We start from the raw sequence: 13,980 nt of genomic DNA, 5'->3' as shown, positions 1-13,980 counted from the left end.
AACAGAAGTTGGCTATTTGCATTTGTTAACAAATTTTCTGCCTCTATTGCTGATATGTCTCCTCCTTTCCATGTCCAGAACCTTCCATAAGTGAAGAGCTCCAAGTAACTTTAAGGTATCTGAACTCATTCCCTTGCAGTTGGTGGGGCCAGAGTTTAGACAGATATAGCAGCAGCAACAGATTTTAATTAGATACATTTTAATTCCCTTTAATTTGTCTTTAGAGACCCACCTGCTCTAGCATTTAAACTGAGAAGTAAAGCATTGAATCAACACCATCAGTGCAAGAAAACAAAATTAAAAGTGAAGAAAACAAGATAAAAAGTGCCCAAACCTATATATAGCATGTTTTCATAGACAGAGAAGGATAACAGACTCCTTTTCCCCTTCCAAAATCTCAGTATTTGTTCAGGTGGCTATAAGAATTTATAGCAACTGTGATGCCTGTAAAACAGTGGTTGGTTTGTTGAATATTGAATATTGGTATTTAACCCCTCTTCTGTCTCTTAATAATTCTTTATTCAGGAATGTAGGATCCTGAAGAATTTTTCATCTTTGAGGGCCATTGTTTCAGCTCTGCAGTCCAACTCTATATATCGGTTAAAGAAGACGTGGTCATCTGTTGCAAAGTAAGACTTTTCCCTACTGCTCCTTTTTTTTTCCAGCTAAAACCAATAGTTTCTCTAAGCATTCCCCAGTTCTGTGTGGAACTTCGAAAACACTGTGCGGAACTGAAACTTCCCAGCCGGGCAACACCTTACTGTGCAGCACCAGTTTGGTGGCCACGCGCCCATGCAGCTTACAGGGAACAATGGCAAGAACCTATTGTGAAGTCTGCATACGTCTAAAATTCCAATCATAGTTATTATACAGTTACCATTGTTTATCCTTATACCCTCTAATTATACAAGTAATTAATTTATACAACTGTACAAGTCGTCAATTAGTATGATCCAAAGAAGCTTTCCATGTTCTTTCATACTCTGTGGAAGGTCAACTGGGCACCAAGGATGTTAGCTTTTCCATTGTTGAGTTTTATGTTAGCTTGTTCATCCATTCCAGAAGGTCGGGGGGGGGTGGGGGCGGGGGGTAGTCTGCTTTCTATCCTGTTGTAAATACAATTCTAGTAGCTGTCACCATATATTTAAACAATTCATTATACACTTTTGGTATATTATTTGGCAAGATATTTAATAACATCCATTTAGGTTCAAATATAAACGTTACTTTCAATATCTTTTGCATCTCATCATGAATCATAATTCAACATTTTCTTGCTTTTGGACACATCCACCACATGTGATAAAAAGCAGCACTGATATTTTGACATTTCCAGTCTTTTGAACTGTAACTTTTATCTGCTTTGGCTATATCTTTAGGTGTTATGCACCATCTTAAAAAGTTGTTGTACCAATTTTCTCTCAGTATTGAACATTCTATACATTTTATTTTTTTAGTCCAAACATCTCCCATTGTTCCATAGTTATATTTCCCCCCAGGGTTTTCATCCATTTTATCATATTTTTTTCACTTATTCTGTAAGAACCAAGGAATATTTTTCCTTCTTCCTTGATTGCTACTTGCCAGGGCAATGCAAAAAAGAGAAATATCTAAGCACGTTGGAGGCTGGAGGGACAAGGGGTGAAATCGCTCCTCTCTTTTGCAAGCAAAGCTCCATTGACTGGAGGGGATTATTTCATCTCTTTATTCCTCTCCTTATTCCAGTGCCCCCACCAGAGTTTACTTGGTTGTTTGTCTGCACAGGTCCCATGATCACAGGAAATGTTTCTGAGAACCAAAAAACATGGGGGAAAATACTATGTGCCTTCTGTGCAGAGATGACTACACAAGGCCATTGAATACCCATCCCATGGGCTGCCAATTCAACACCAGCAGTAGCCTTGAATTCTGAATCAGTGAGACCATACATCCTGCCCAAGAAATTAGCTGGTGGTTTGTTTTAGTATGCCAGAGAAAGTCACATTTCATTCACTTCCTCCCCTATGCAGGGACAGAATGTTGATGTTTGAAGAACTGTCAGAAATTTTTTCGGATCATGATAACTATTTGACAAGCCGGGAGTTGCTAATGAAGGTGAGAAGCAGCAGATGTTTCAGTTCTGCACTGGCTCTTTGAGGGTCTATCACTTACGAGTAAGTAGCGTAGTTGTTGCCTATTGCCCTGAAGGTTGGACCAGAACGAACCGGTTAAAATTAAAATATTTTTCAGCTAAACATTAGGAAGAAGTTCTTGACAGTTAGATTGGTTCCTCAGTGGAAAGGCTTCCTTGGGAAGTGGTGGACTGTCCTTCTTCAGAGGTTTTTAAACAGGGGCTAGATGCCACCCGACATCAGTGCTGATTCTGTGAACGTAGGCAGATTGTTAGAGGAATGGCAGACTGGGATGAGTCAGTGCTTGGCTCTTTTGGCCCTTTCTTACATCCTCAGGGTAACGCTTATCACTACTTTGGGACCAGGAAGGATTTTTCCTCCAGGTCAGAGTGGCCATGGATCCTGGAGGTTTTTTACCTTCCTCTGTGCTTACTGGGGGAGTGGGTGGAGGGGAAGTAGTGAATTTCCTGTGTTGTGCAGGTAGTTGGATGTTATGTTTCTAAGAAGAATGAGCTGTTGAGCTTCTAGTGACTTGTGATGAACCCACCCATGGGGTGTTCCAGGCTTGAAAAATGTCTGGCTGTCCTCAACTAGAGCCTTTTCAACCAGCCTGGTGGGACGCCCTGTCAAATAAGACCAGGGCCCTGTGGGACTTATTAGTTCTTCAGGTCCTGAAAGACAGTGCTGTGCTGCCAGGCCTATAGTTGAGGGCAAGCAGTGGCTTGAGTCATTTTGCTGGCCTCCCCTACCTTCCCTTCCCTTCTTTTTCCTTTTTCTTCCCTCTCTTTTTCCTCCACCTGGTTACTTCTGTGCCATGCTGGATCTTATTGTGGGGTGTTTTACTGCTTTAGTGATTTTATATTGTATTGTGCTTGATATAAATGTGTTGGAAGCCATCCTAAACCTGCTCCAGCAGGGCAGCAGGATACAAGGCAAACAAACAAATAAATCAATAAGAGATGAACAGAGATGGTTACCATTGCCTTCCTCTGCATAGCAACCCCACTCTTTCTTGGTGACCAGCTCTGCGTTTCTTGACCTGGATAGCTCCAGGCTAGCCAGTCTCATCGGATCACAGAAAGCTCAGCTGGAAGTTATGGCCGGTTAAAAAAAAAAAAAAAAGATGTTTGAATGGACGCAATCTCAAAATGTCAGGTGTCACCTGACTATAGAAACCAAGCATATGGAATATGGAGATAGAGAAGCTCAAGGAATGCTTTCAGCTAGCCTTCATTGTGGTAAAAAATGGAAGGAAGACCCACATCTGAACCACTGCTTTTTGGGGACAGCACTTGAGGAGCTATGTCAAATTGCTGACCCTTGCAATTGTGACTAAAAGCAGCCCAGTGAATAATATCGGTAGGTTAATCACTCTGTGCCAGAAAACCAACAAGTGTTGTGAAATATGGCTCTCATTCATAAAGTTATTGGAAAAAGCAGTCCAGAGCAAGGCCATTGGAGGCTGCTGGAATGTTCGAAATAAACGTATTCTCGATTTCCTGGCTATCATCAAACAGGCCGGTCTAGCAAAGCAAAAGATTAGTCATAATACCCCTGATTCAAGAGAATTAGAAAAATACCAGCGCATTACATAATGGATAGGGGAACTGTTTATTAACAACATGCATTTTGAAAGTTTAGAAGAAAAAGCCCATTAAGTTATCCAAAAATGAATAAGTTGTACTCTAGATAAGCTTGATTCAGGGAAGTCCAGAGGTTGGCTGTACTCTTCAATTGAACCAGAAGTATTTTATAAGAATTGTAGCATTTTGGCACAGGCATTCTTTATGATGCCAGCAGACACAGAAACTCAAACATTTTACTCCCTTAGACAGGAACATGAGCCACATGTTTTTTGAACTTGAGAGAAGAGTGTATAGTTGGCAGTTTTGTGGAGAAAATGTTTGGCAGGATGTTCAGTATAGTATCTTCCATTGCCCTTTTCTTCCACCCACAGGAAGGAACTTCTAAATTTGCAAATCTGGACAGCAGTGTGAAAGAGAACCAGAAGAGAACTCAGAGGCGGCTTCAACTACAGAAAGATATGGTGAGTTCTAAACTACATCCATGCGGTAATCAGGATATTAAGGAATTACGGTACATACCAGAAAGTGCTATCCTCTCCAAACAGTATGAAAACCTAACTGGTATCTATCTTATGTTGCCTCATGATTTTAGAACACACCCCGGCCCAATGCAGACATACATTTGAATCCTGTTCCATAGGGAAGGGCTCTGTTCAAGGAAAACATTTCTGTTAGTGGAATGAATCCACAAGATCCAGTCCATAACATGTAACTGTGGTTAGCATTAGTCACTGTTAGTTGTCCTAAGCCTGGATCCCAAACTTGCTGATTAGGGTCCACAAACAGGAACAAACTGAGGTAAAGTGTAGGTGACTTTGCAAGTAGGGCCACTGGAGGCTGCCATATTTCAAGGCAGCACTCCATAGAGGTAGCAGATTGGTGATTTCCTCATGACCAACAAACACGTTTATTGTTGGCATGTTTCTGTCAAATGATACTATTAGGTATAAGGTGAATAAGAACAAATATGTTAAAATTGTGGAGCGTTTGAAACATCTGCATTGAGCTCACCGTAGTCCTAGGTGGGATAAGTGCTGGGTGTCAAGTTAGTGGTGTCTAAGGGACTAACATTCAATATAATGAACACACAGAGCAAACACCTGAAACTGTGTGATGCTGAATGTCCCCTCCTCCAGATGTTGCTGTCTTCTATTCATATAGAGGTTATTGATACTGGAAGATCAGGCAGATGCCTTTCTTTCCTGTCTGTCCTATATCCAACAGACTCACACTGTATGGAAAGGTGTAGGGAAATTTCTGTTCAAGAGAAATCAGCAGAGCCGATTATAGTTGAAAATGTCTCAAAGAAAATAGAATGTCAGTAAGTGTGAAAGTAATATTAGGAGACCAAGATAATAGGGCTATATAAGTCAAATGGTGCCAAAAACAGCTCCTGGGAGACTCTTTCCCTTCAAATACAGACAGGCTTGGTGTTTTTTTTTCTAGTGTCCTTGTTCATCAGTGACTAAAGACAGACAGGTTCTTAGAGGTCTTGAATCAGTTGCTTCCTATGATGTCCGCGTTTATTTCTATCTCAAACTGTGGTTTCTGATCAAACAAGTTTAAAGTGCTGAGCTAACTATACCTTAAGCATAAATGTGTGTATTGGAACTGTGATATTTATTGAGATAACTGTGTCACCTCAAAAAAAAAAAAAAAAAAAAAAAAAAAAAAAAAAAAAAAAAAAAAAAAAAAAAAAAAAAAAAAGGCGAGCTTGGGAGAGGTCTGAGAACAACAGAATAAATGTTGGGGAATCTGCCAAATGGAGGTTTCCTCTTCATCTATCCTCCTCACCATTCAGTGGTGTTTCAACCCCCTGGTCTGCTAGGAAAAGTGTTTTTAAGATCTTCTTATACTCTCTCCTACTCACTTCAGAAAAAAAGGAGGAGGAGGGAGCATCAGAGGTACCTGATGATATGTGTCACCTCTTTTCATCTTCAAATCATTGGGGGGGAAACCTACAGTGTATCTAGCCCATTTGATGAATAATGCTGCTTCCAAATCAGTTGGCTTCTGTTAAGACCATTTCTACCTGATACAGATTGGGGCAAGTTTTATCCTGAAATGTAAAGGGGCTTGTGTGCTATGCAATTTGGGAGTGTGACAGCAAGCTCCATTGCTCTTGCAGCGAGGGACGGAGCGAGAGGGGAAAGCACCCGGTGCACTGGTGCGTCCTCCGCCCCTGCCACGCCCCCGTCTGCCCCATCCTGGAATGCCCTCGGAACACCCCTGCCACACCTTTGCCACGCCCCTGTAGGGGCGCGTGCCCGGTGCATCGTAACCCCCTCCCCCGGGTTCCCTTGGAGCTACACCTCTGCTTGCAGCAATGTCCCACAGCTTGATGGATGTCTTGTGCATAGATGGTTTGAGGGCAGAATTTGGGTAGGTTTGTCTGGGGAACACCCTTCCTTTTTTTTCTCCAGTTTGCCCCAGCTTTATACAAGGAAGAAAGTTCTTAGGAAATAACTTTGTTCTCAGGATCTGAAACTAGGCAAGTTGATGGAACCAATATGCTCTGTAGTAGCAAGAGCTTCTATGGTATTTCTTATATTTTGTTATACTTGGTTGCTCTGAGAGCCTTTAGACTGGATGAGGTTTCCAGTCAAGCCATGAACTGTAAAAGTCTCAAAAGATGTGGACAAAGTCCGCCCCAGAACAGTGGTCTGCAACCATTCCAAAGCCAGGGCCCTTTGAGCTGCAAGCCCATTAGGACAAGTCAAAGGAAATGTGTGACAGGATGAGAGGGAGACAGATTTATGACTTCACTGGCGTGAAGGCCAGGTCCATAGCAGCCGACCAAAAGAGCTGGGAACTGGATGGAAACATAATCCAAGGACCAGGCAGTTACTACAGTGGAGATCAAGCCAAGGGTCAGAGCCGTGGACAATCCATCTCTACCACTGAGTGACCTCACTTCATTTTCCTGTTCCTGTTATCAGCAAGAAGGAAGCTTTGTAGGAGCTCATGATCCAGGTTTTCTATGACTTACCTAAGAGCTCTGGCCCATGGTTTGAAGACCACTGCTTCAGAATATGCCCTACAGCCCTCTGTAACAAATTAGGCAGAATTTTATGTGTTCCTCAGCAGACTAATGTGAAGATCTCTTTCATATTTGAATCCCACCTACAGAGTGCCCCTCTGAGAGGGTCTTACAATTCTTAGCATTCAGTTCCTGTTTCCTCTTCAACATAGAAAGCCTTGAGATTTTTTTCTATTTTCTTGGTGGTTTTAGAACATGGATGGTTAATTTCCACATAGTATATTACTTTCCTTTCTGCCACAGTTTCCCTTTTTCAATAAATGTGGTTCTTGCATCATATTTTTACTCTGGTGTAATCAGCTCCATGTAGGGCATAGGAAGACTCGGAATCGGTCACTTTCGCTAAAACTCTAATGACTTGTCAAGGGAAGCATGATAGGGGCCCTCTCTTGCAAGAAATCTGAATTCACTAATCAGGGAAATATATAAGTTTCAACTGTAGGCTTTGGGGGGGAGGGTCAGTTATTTATTTTGAACTTACATAGCACTTTTCTGAAGCAAACTTAGGGAGCCAAAGTTAGGGAGCCAAGAATTTCAATATTACATTTATTTTTAAACGTCTCTTATGTCATCAGGATAATATTTCTGATTGTGTATAATGCATTGTTGTAAGTGATGTTGGGATCCGTTGCAGCAAGGATAGTATGCTATAGGACAGTGGTGGCGAACCTTTGGCACTCCAGATGTTATGGACTACAATTCCCATCAGCCCCTGCCAATTCCCATCAGCCCCTGCCAATTGGCCGTGCTGGCAGGGGCTGATGGGAATTGTAGTCCGTAACGTCTGGAGTGCCAAAGGTTCGCCACCACGGCTATAGGAAATTGCCAATAAATTGTAGTTCCTTCACTAAGCCAGTAGTGCCTTCCATATAACTTGGGGCACTAGACATAATGAGCCTGAGAATGGAGTCCATAAAACCAAAAACTGTGGGGTGAACAGGGTCGCATATTTTATGAGCTTTGGGAAGTACCTGAAATATTTCCAGCCAAGGTTGTTGAGCTGTCTTCATGTTGATTTGTTCCTGTATATGTGGGGAGATCTAGACTAGAGTTCAGTAGCTCTGAAGGATCTTTGAGTCTTGAAAGCTCATACCCTGTAAATCCTTTTGGTCTGTAAGTGCTATTGATCTCCAATCTAGTCATTCTACTGTGGACCAACATGGCTGCTCTCCGAAACAATAGATTGGGGAAAAACTCTTTATTTCTTTCTGGTAAGATCTAAGGTGACTCTGACCTGGATAGCCCAGACCACTGTGATTTCATCAGATTTCAGAAGCTAAGCAGGGTTGACCCTGGCAAGTATTTGAATGGAAGACCTCCAAGGAATATCAGGGTCAGGATACAGAGGCAGACAATATCAAATCACCTCTGAATGTCTCTTGTCTTGAAAATCCCACCAGGGGTTACCATAAGTAAGATGCGATTTGATGGCAAAAAGGGAAAGGGATTAAGATACTGGCCTGTAAATGTGGTTTTGAAAAACTCTCTCATGGCCTCCCCTGTGTAGTCCAACTTGTTCATGACAACAAAAGCTCTTTCTTAAGCCCTTTTCGGTTATAACTCTACAGCCATTTTTGAGGCTCTTTATTGTGTCATGTCCTTTGCAGCCAAGACTCTGATGTAAACCATGTTGCTTACTGATTACCTCAGCCTGAACTCAGTAAAAGTTTAATGCAGCATTGTAACTTTCAGGAGTGGTCTAATCAAAGTTATGAAGGGCTCCAGTTCCGGTCATTGCTAATGACGACATCTCTCCCAAAAGGAAAGACTCCCCCTCTGTTTATTTTGCACCGGGATGTGATCCTGGAGCAAGATCAGCTTTGTAGGAGATACAAAGCTGGAAGAGGAAGTGCTTTGATCTGCTAAGGTGGGTAGGAGGATGAGTGAGGGCACTGGAAATTTGCCAGCAGCCCTGTCTACTTCTCCCACTGGAGCCTGCTTCATGCCATCTTGACAGGAGGAGAAGGAGGCAGCACCAGCTGTGGAAGCCTTAGCAATGCAGTGCTACCTGTGAAACCTGTGAAACATGATGGATAGAAAGAAAAACAAAAGGGTCATTTTGCCATCCACCATATGTTGTGACCACCTAGAGCTTTAAATCTGCTGAAAGATGGGTACTATCTGTTTGTATACTGGTTGAATGAACTACATCATAGATTGCCATTTTGTTTGAATGGAAAACTATAGTGTGAAACTGAAACACCCTATTAACATTATTTTCTAAAAGAGATTATGGGCAAATTGTTAATATCTGGAAGAAGAAGAAGAAGAAGAAGAAGAAGAAGAAGAAGAAGAAGAAGAAGAAGAAGAAGAGGAGGAGGAGGAGGAGGAGGAGGAGGAGGAGGAGGAGTTTGGATTTATATCCCCCCCCCTTTCTCTCCTATAGGAGACTCAAAGGGGCTTACAATTTTCCCCTTCCCCCTCACAACAAACACCCTGTGAGGTAGGTGGGGCTGAGAGAGCTCCCTAGAGCTGTGACTAGCCCAAGATCACCCAGCTGCCATGTGTGGGAGTGCCCAGGCTACTCTGAATTCCCCAGATAAGCCTCCACAACTCAAGTGGCAGAGCTGGGAATCAAACCCAGTTCCTCTAGATCAGAGTGCACCTGCTCTTAGCCACTACGCCACTGCTGCTCAGTGGAGAAGCAAATTAACTATAACTCATCTTGAAGAAGGAAAGTTTATCCTGATGACTGATTTTTTGGAAGGAAAAGAGGGGACGAGATTGCATGGAGATTGGATTGAATGAAACTGAGTGAATTAAGGGCATTTGGTGAGCTAAGAAGGACATCTAGTGGCAAGAATGAAGATGACAGATAAGAAAAGAATGTGCACTGGATCTGATGTGGTGGATTGGACCCTATGCAAAAAATAGAACTGTTGTTGACTTTCATGTGAAATGATATGTCAGATATGAAGGACAAGATGATGGGAAAATATCAGGCATTTAAAAAAGGAGATTAAAGGGCTAGCTACTGACTTCAAAAGGATTTCAGAGGATTTGAAACAAAGGGGGAATCAAATCAGAAAGATATTAATTGTCAAGCAGATAAATTATTTTGGCTGGATTTAAAGCAAAAGAAAGGTGCATATACATTGTTTAAGTGCAAATAAGATATTAGTAGAACTAACTTATTTTTTAAAGGTGGGAACAGTGATAACATAAGCTGGTAAATGGGCTTAGTCAGAAATGTTACACATAAGGTTATACATAATGTTATACAGAAGGTGAAGGCAGGATGAGAAACACTTAGAATTCTTTTTCTTTTTTAATTCTGACCTTTTCTTTGTTAAATGTCACTGTTTGGGTTAATGGTTATTTGGGGGGGGGGATAGAGGTTGACCCTATGTATTTCATTTTTTTTTCTTTTATCTCTCTATGTAGGGTGGCTGGTACACCATATTGTAGTGGATGTAATACAAAAAATATTATTTTCTTAAAAGGAGCGGTCTAACCAGAGTTATCACTACAGTTTCAGAAGGATGACTATGTAGCAGTTCAGTTCACCAGCAAACCAAGAAAATTGTGTCTTTCTTACAGTGCATTGCTGGCAGATGAGAAGATACAAACCAAAGCTTAGAATGCCTGCATGCGTGTGTGTGTGTGTGAGGTGCTATCAAGTCGCAGAAAACATAGGGCATCCCCATAGGGTTTTCAAGACATTCAACAGTGGTTTGCCATTGCCTTGCTCTGCTTAGTAACCCTGGTTTTCCTTGATGGTGTCCCATCTGTATACCAACCAGGGCCAATCCAGGTTAGCTTCTGAGATCTGACAAGATTGGGCTAACCTGGGCCATTCTGGTCAGGGCTTCTCCCAAGTTTGCAAAATATCCACATCCATCTTCTAGGGCAGGGGTAGGGAACCTGCGGCTCTCCAGATGTTCAGGAACTACAATTCCCATCAGCCCCTACCAGCATGGCCAATTGGCCATGCTGACAGAGGCTGATGGGAATTGTAGTTCCTGAACATCTGGAGAGCCGCAGGTTCCCTACCCCTGTTCTAGGGCTTTAAATAATCAGCACATGGAAGTAGATCCAAAAGCTAACGCACAGTCATTTCGGGCACACTAACAGTGCCTATTCATTTCAACAGGAGTAATTGTGCATATGATTGCACTATAAAATGTCTAACTTTTTGCACTCTGTTCCTATGCAGGGCGTAATGCGGGGCACTGTCCCTTACCTTGGTACTTTTCTGACTGACTTGACGATGCTGGACACAGCCCTGCAGGACTACGTTGAGGTAGTAATCTGCCTATTAAATAGGAGGAATAGCACTTCAACGCTGTAACTAGACGTCTATTTTGTTTAGCATTCCAAGCAGTCATTGAGATTTTATTATATTTTCCTATTGCATCTTTATTACCGTTGGTGACCTGCTGCCTTCCCTCCCCCCCTCCCCTCAAAAGAATCTCAGAAATAGAAGTGAGTGGAATTTTTATAGGGGAATAAAGATTGCTACCAAATGTAGCTTTGACATCAAGTTTATTTTGAAAGAATGCCTCAAAATATATTGCTTTCCAAAAACACATTCTTTGTTTTTAACACTGTAACACAAGAGAAGGGATTTTGATTCACACTACTGGTATTTAAATTGTAAACCAACTTTTCTATTCTGAAAGAGAACCAAGACTTATCAGTGCAGCATCTTCTAAAAACTATCTGGCTTGTAAATATTTTGAATGCAAAATATTTTTTGTTTTGCTGGAACATTCGCAGTTCAGTGCCCTGCCTTCCTATCAAAAATTAGTGCACTGTCTAGCCAGTTTGGCAAGGGATGACCAAAACATGTGCTTAATTTCCATTAAAAGTGTGGGAATTTAGGAAGGAGTTCTGAACTTTGGCTGGAAGATGCCTTCAGTTAACCCTTAACCGCACATGTGGACACCATTACCCAAACAAATTAATATGAATTTTAGCTTCAAGAAGGGGAGGACAGCTTTGGATAGTACCTCTTCAATGAAGGACCTCTTCAATGAATGTGAGATTTATGGACAAATCTGATGAATGAAGTCTGTTCTTGGCCCCTTCAGAGATCATGGATATGCCTCACAAAAAATGCCCAAGTCTGAGTGATCTGTAATAATAATTTCACAGCTTGGTAGGTGGAACTTCAGAAAAAACAGTATCCACACTAGAGTATCTGAAATAAATATGTTGCAGCCTTTTTTGGTGGTTCAGGATGGTTCATACCTATGACAGCTCATGTGTGTGCTTTGGGGGATATAGTGGGGGTTTTTGAGGGCTCGTAGCTGGACTTTTCTCATGTGGAGATGTAAAAATTACCATCTCCACAGAGGGACCTATATGTACAGCCACTGCAATTTGCACAGTGGAAGTGGCTTGAAACAGTGCAAGCAGTATTTATAGTCCCACGTGGAACAGCTGGTCCTGACAAAACGTTTTCAGTCCATTGTCACAACATGAACACTTCCATGGGGCTACAACAGCACAGAACTGAATAGGTTTGCTCTCCATTGTATGAGACTTGCCAGCTTCTGAAGTATAAAAGCTTGAAGGTAAAATGGGCATCTTTTAAAATGATGTGAAGATACATTTTGAACTGGCAGCAGGGAGCCACAATCAGTTGTTACTCTCAAAAGTCAGGCTACTTCTTGAAAGATACAAAAACAGGGATTTAGATGTATGAATGCTATTGTAGGAGTCTGGTCCTGAAAGAGTCATCCTTCCAACAGGTAAGGGCCAGCTTCATCCCTGATCGCTGTTTTGAATGAAAGCACTTTTACTTCCTCTGTTAAAGTTATATAACTGCAGTTGTACAAACATGTGGATTTTAAAACTCGTTTCTGTACTCTTTGTTTCTTACAGGGAGGGCTAATAAACTTTGAGAAGAGAAGGAGGGTAAGCTTATTGTCTCCTGTGCCTGGGTTCATTGCTGTGTTAATGATTCACTGTTCATACTTCCAAGGGATTAGTTGCTTGGCCTCAGAGTGAGGCACAAGTGAAAATACTGAAGACTTTCTGTTCAATTTGCCAGGCAGGCCTCAGAAGAAATAAGCTGCACTTGGGGAAGTTGCAAGTTTTCCTGACCTAACTCTTGAATGCAGTGTGGGTGGGTGGATGTTTCTCTCCCCAAGTGAATACTGGTGCCTTTAAAGCAGGAAGCCCAGAATCTTGGCATATGGACTCACTTGGGGGTGGGGTGAGACAGGGAACAGGCTCTGGTTTTGCCTTGGAAGTATAAAGGTGTCTTTCGTAAGATCAGTTACTAAAGTGCACCACAACCTATTTACCTTTTTTATTGGCAATTTAGAATAAAGCCTTCATCTATGGATGATTCCTGTAATAAGTGATTCTCTGGAAACCAACTTTCACTGGGATTTTCTAGAACACACCTGAGGCTTTTGGAAAATTTAGGATAGAGAAGGGGGGGATGTTCTGAGAGTGGAAAAGGACTATAGATTATGCTGTTGGAATTAGTGGCTGCTGTTGACAGGGGGGGCGAATGGTAGGAGCAAGGAATGCCCTCTGGTCCGTTTATCAAGTTGGAATTATGGGTTCTCGGCCCCTTTCTAAACTGGACTATGTATGGGTACATGACTGTAGGTGGATCTTTAGTGCAGTTCTTAGCATCTGCCTACTACTGTTTCTGAGATCAAATCTGTATTTGGCGTTGTTTCCTAACTGAAGTTCTCTCATGTACTTTCTCAGGAGTTTGAAGTGATTGCTCAGATTAAGCTCCTCCAGTCCTCCTGTAACAGCTATTGCATGGCTTCAGACAGAAAATTTATCCAGTGGTTCAGGAGACAGAGGCATTTAACAGAGGAGGAGAGGTGAGGTAAAGTTTTTCTACAGGAGAGGTAGATGTTTTTTTCTCAAAACCCAGTCAGATATTCTCACCCATATCTGTGATAATTGGGGGGGAGGGGGATGACTGTAGGATCTACTGGTACAAGCACATGGAAAACAACAATGTCGATGTGTGGTTATTCAGCATTCAAACGGATGCTTATAGCTTCAGTCTGGTTTCTTTGTCTGTGCTCTTGTACCTAAGTTGTATGTACATATATGTTGCCATCACACACTTCACCAGATTCCAGCAGCAATGTTCTAGGGCAGTGTTTCCCAAACTTTTTTCCCCATGACCTGGTTATTTTAATATCTCATTTATGGCCTATTTATTAGTAAAATTAAACAAATTTGAATGCCCCGCCCCCCCGGCCTGGCTCAGCAGGGGCAAGCCTCATCTGCATGTGATGGCATCAAGGAGGCTTCCCAGGGT

At 42.0% G+C, this 13,980-nt stretch overlaps 1 protein-coding gene across 1 annotated transcript in view; it reads left to right on the top strand.

Annotated features, from left to right (window-relative positions):
• The window catches only part of RGL1 (ral guanine nucleotide dissociation stimulator like 1), a 107,345-nt gene that overhangs the window by 81,820 nt on the left and 11,545 nt on the right, over window positions 1-13,980 (top strand). The window contains exons 8-13 of the mRNA XM_048482505.1: window positions 526-629; window positions 2,010-2,094; window positions 4,069-4,158; window positions 10,894-10,980; window positions 12,567-12,599; window positions 13,410-13,531. Coding sequence (XP_048338462.1) covers window positions 526-629; window positions 2,010-2,094; window positions 4,069-4,158; window positions 10,894-10,980; window positions 12,567-12,599; window positions 13,410-13,531 — 521 coding nt within the window. The remainder of the gene's footprint in view (window positions 1-525; window positions 630-2,009; window positions 2,095-4,068; window positions 4,159-10,893; window positions 10,981-12,566; window positions 12,600-13,409; window positions 13,532-13,980) is intronic.

The sequence above is a fragment of the Sphaerodactylus townsendi genome, unplaced genomic scaffold, assembly GCF_021028975.2.
Source record: "Sphaerodactylus townsendi isolate TG3544 unplaced genomic scaffold, MPM_Stown_v2.3 scaffold_18, whole genome shotgun sequence".
Taxonomy (NCBI): Eukaryota; Metazoa; Chordata; class Lepidosauria; order Squamata; family Sphaerodactylidae; genus Sphaerodactylus; species Sphaerodactylus townsendi.
The sequence above is the reverse complement of the archived record's forward strand: the minus strand, read 5'-3'. Positions and strand labels throughout refer to the sequence as shown.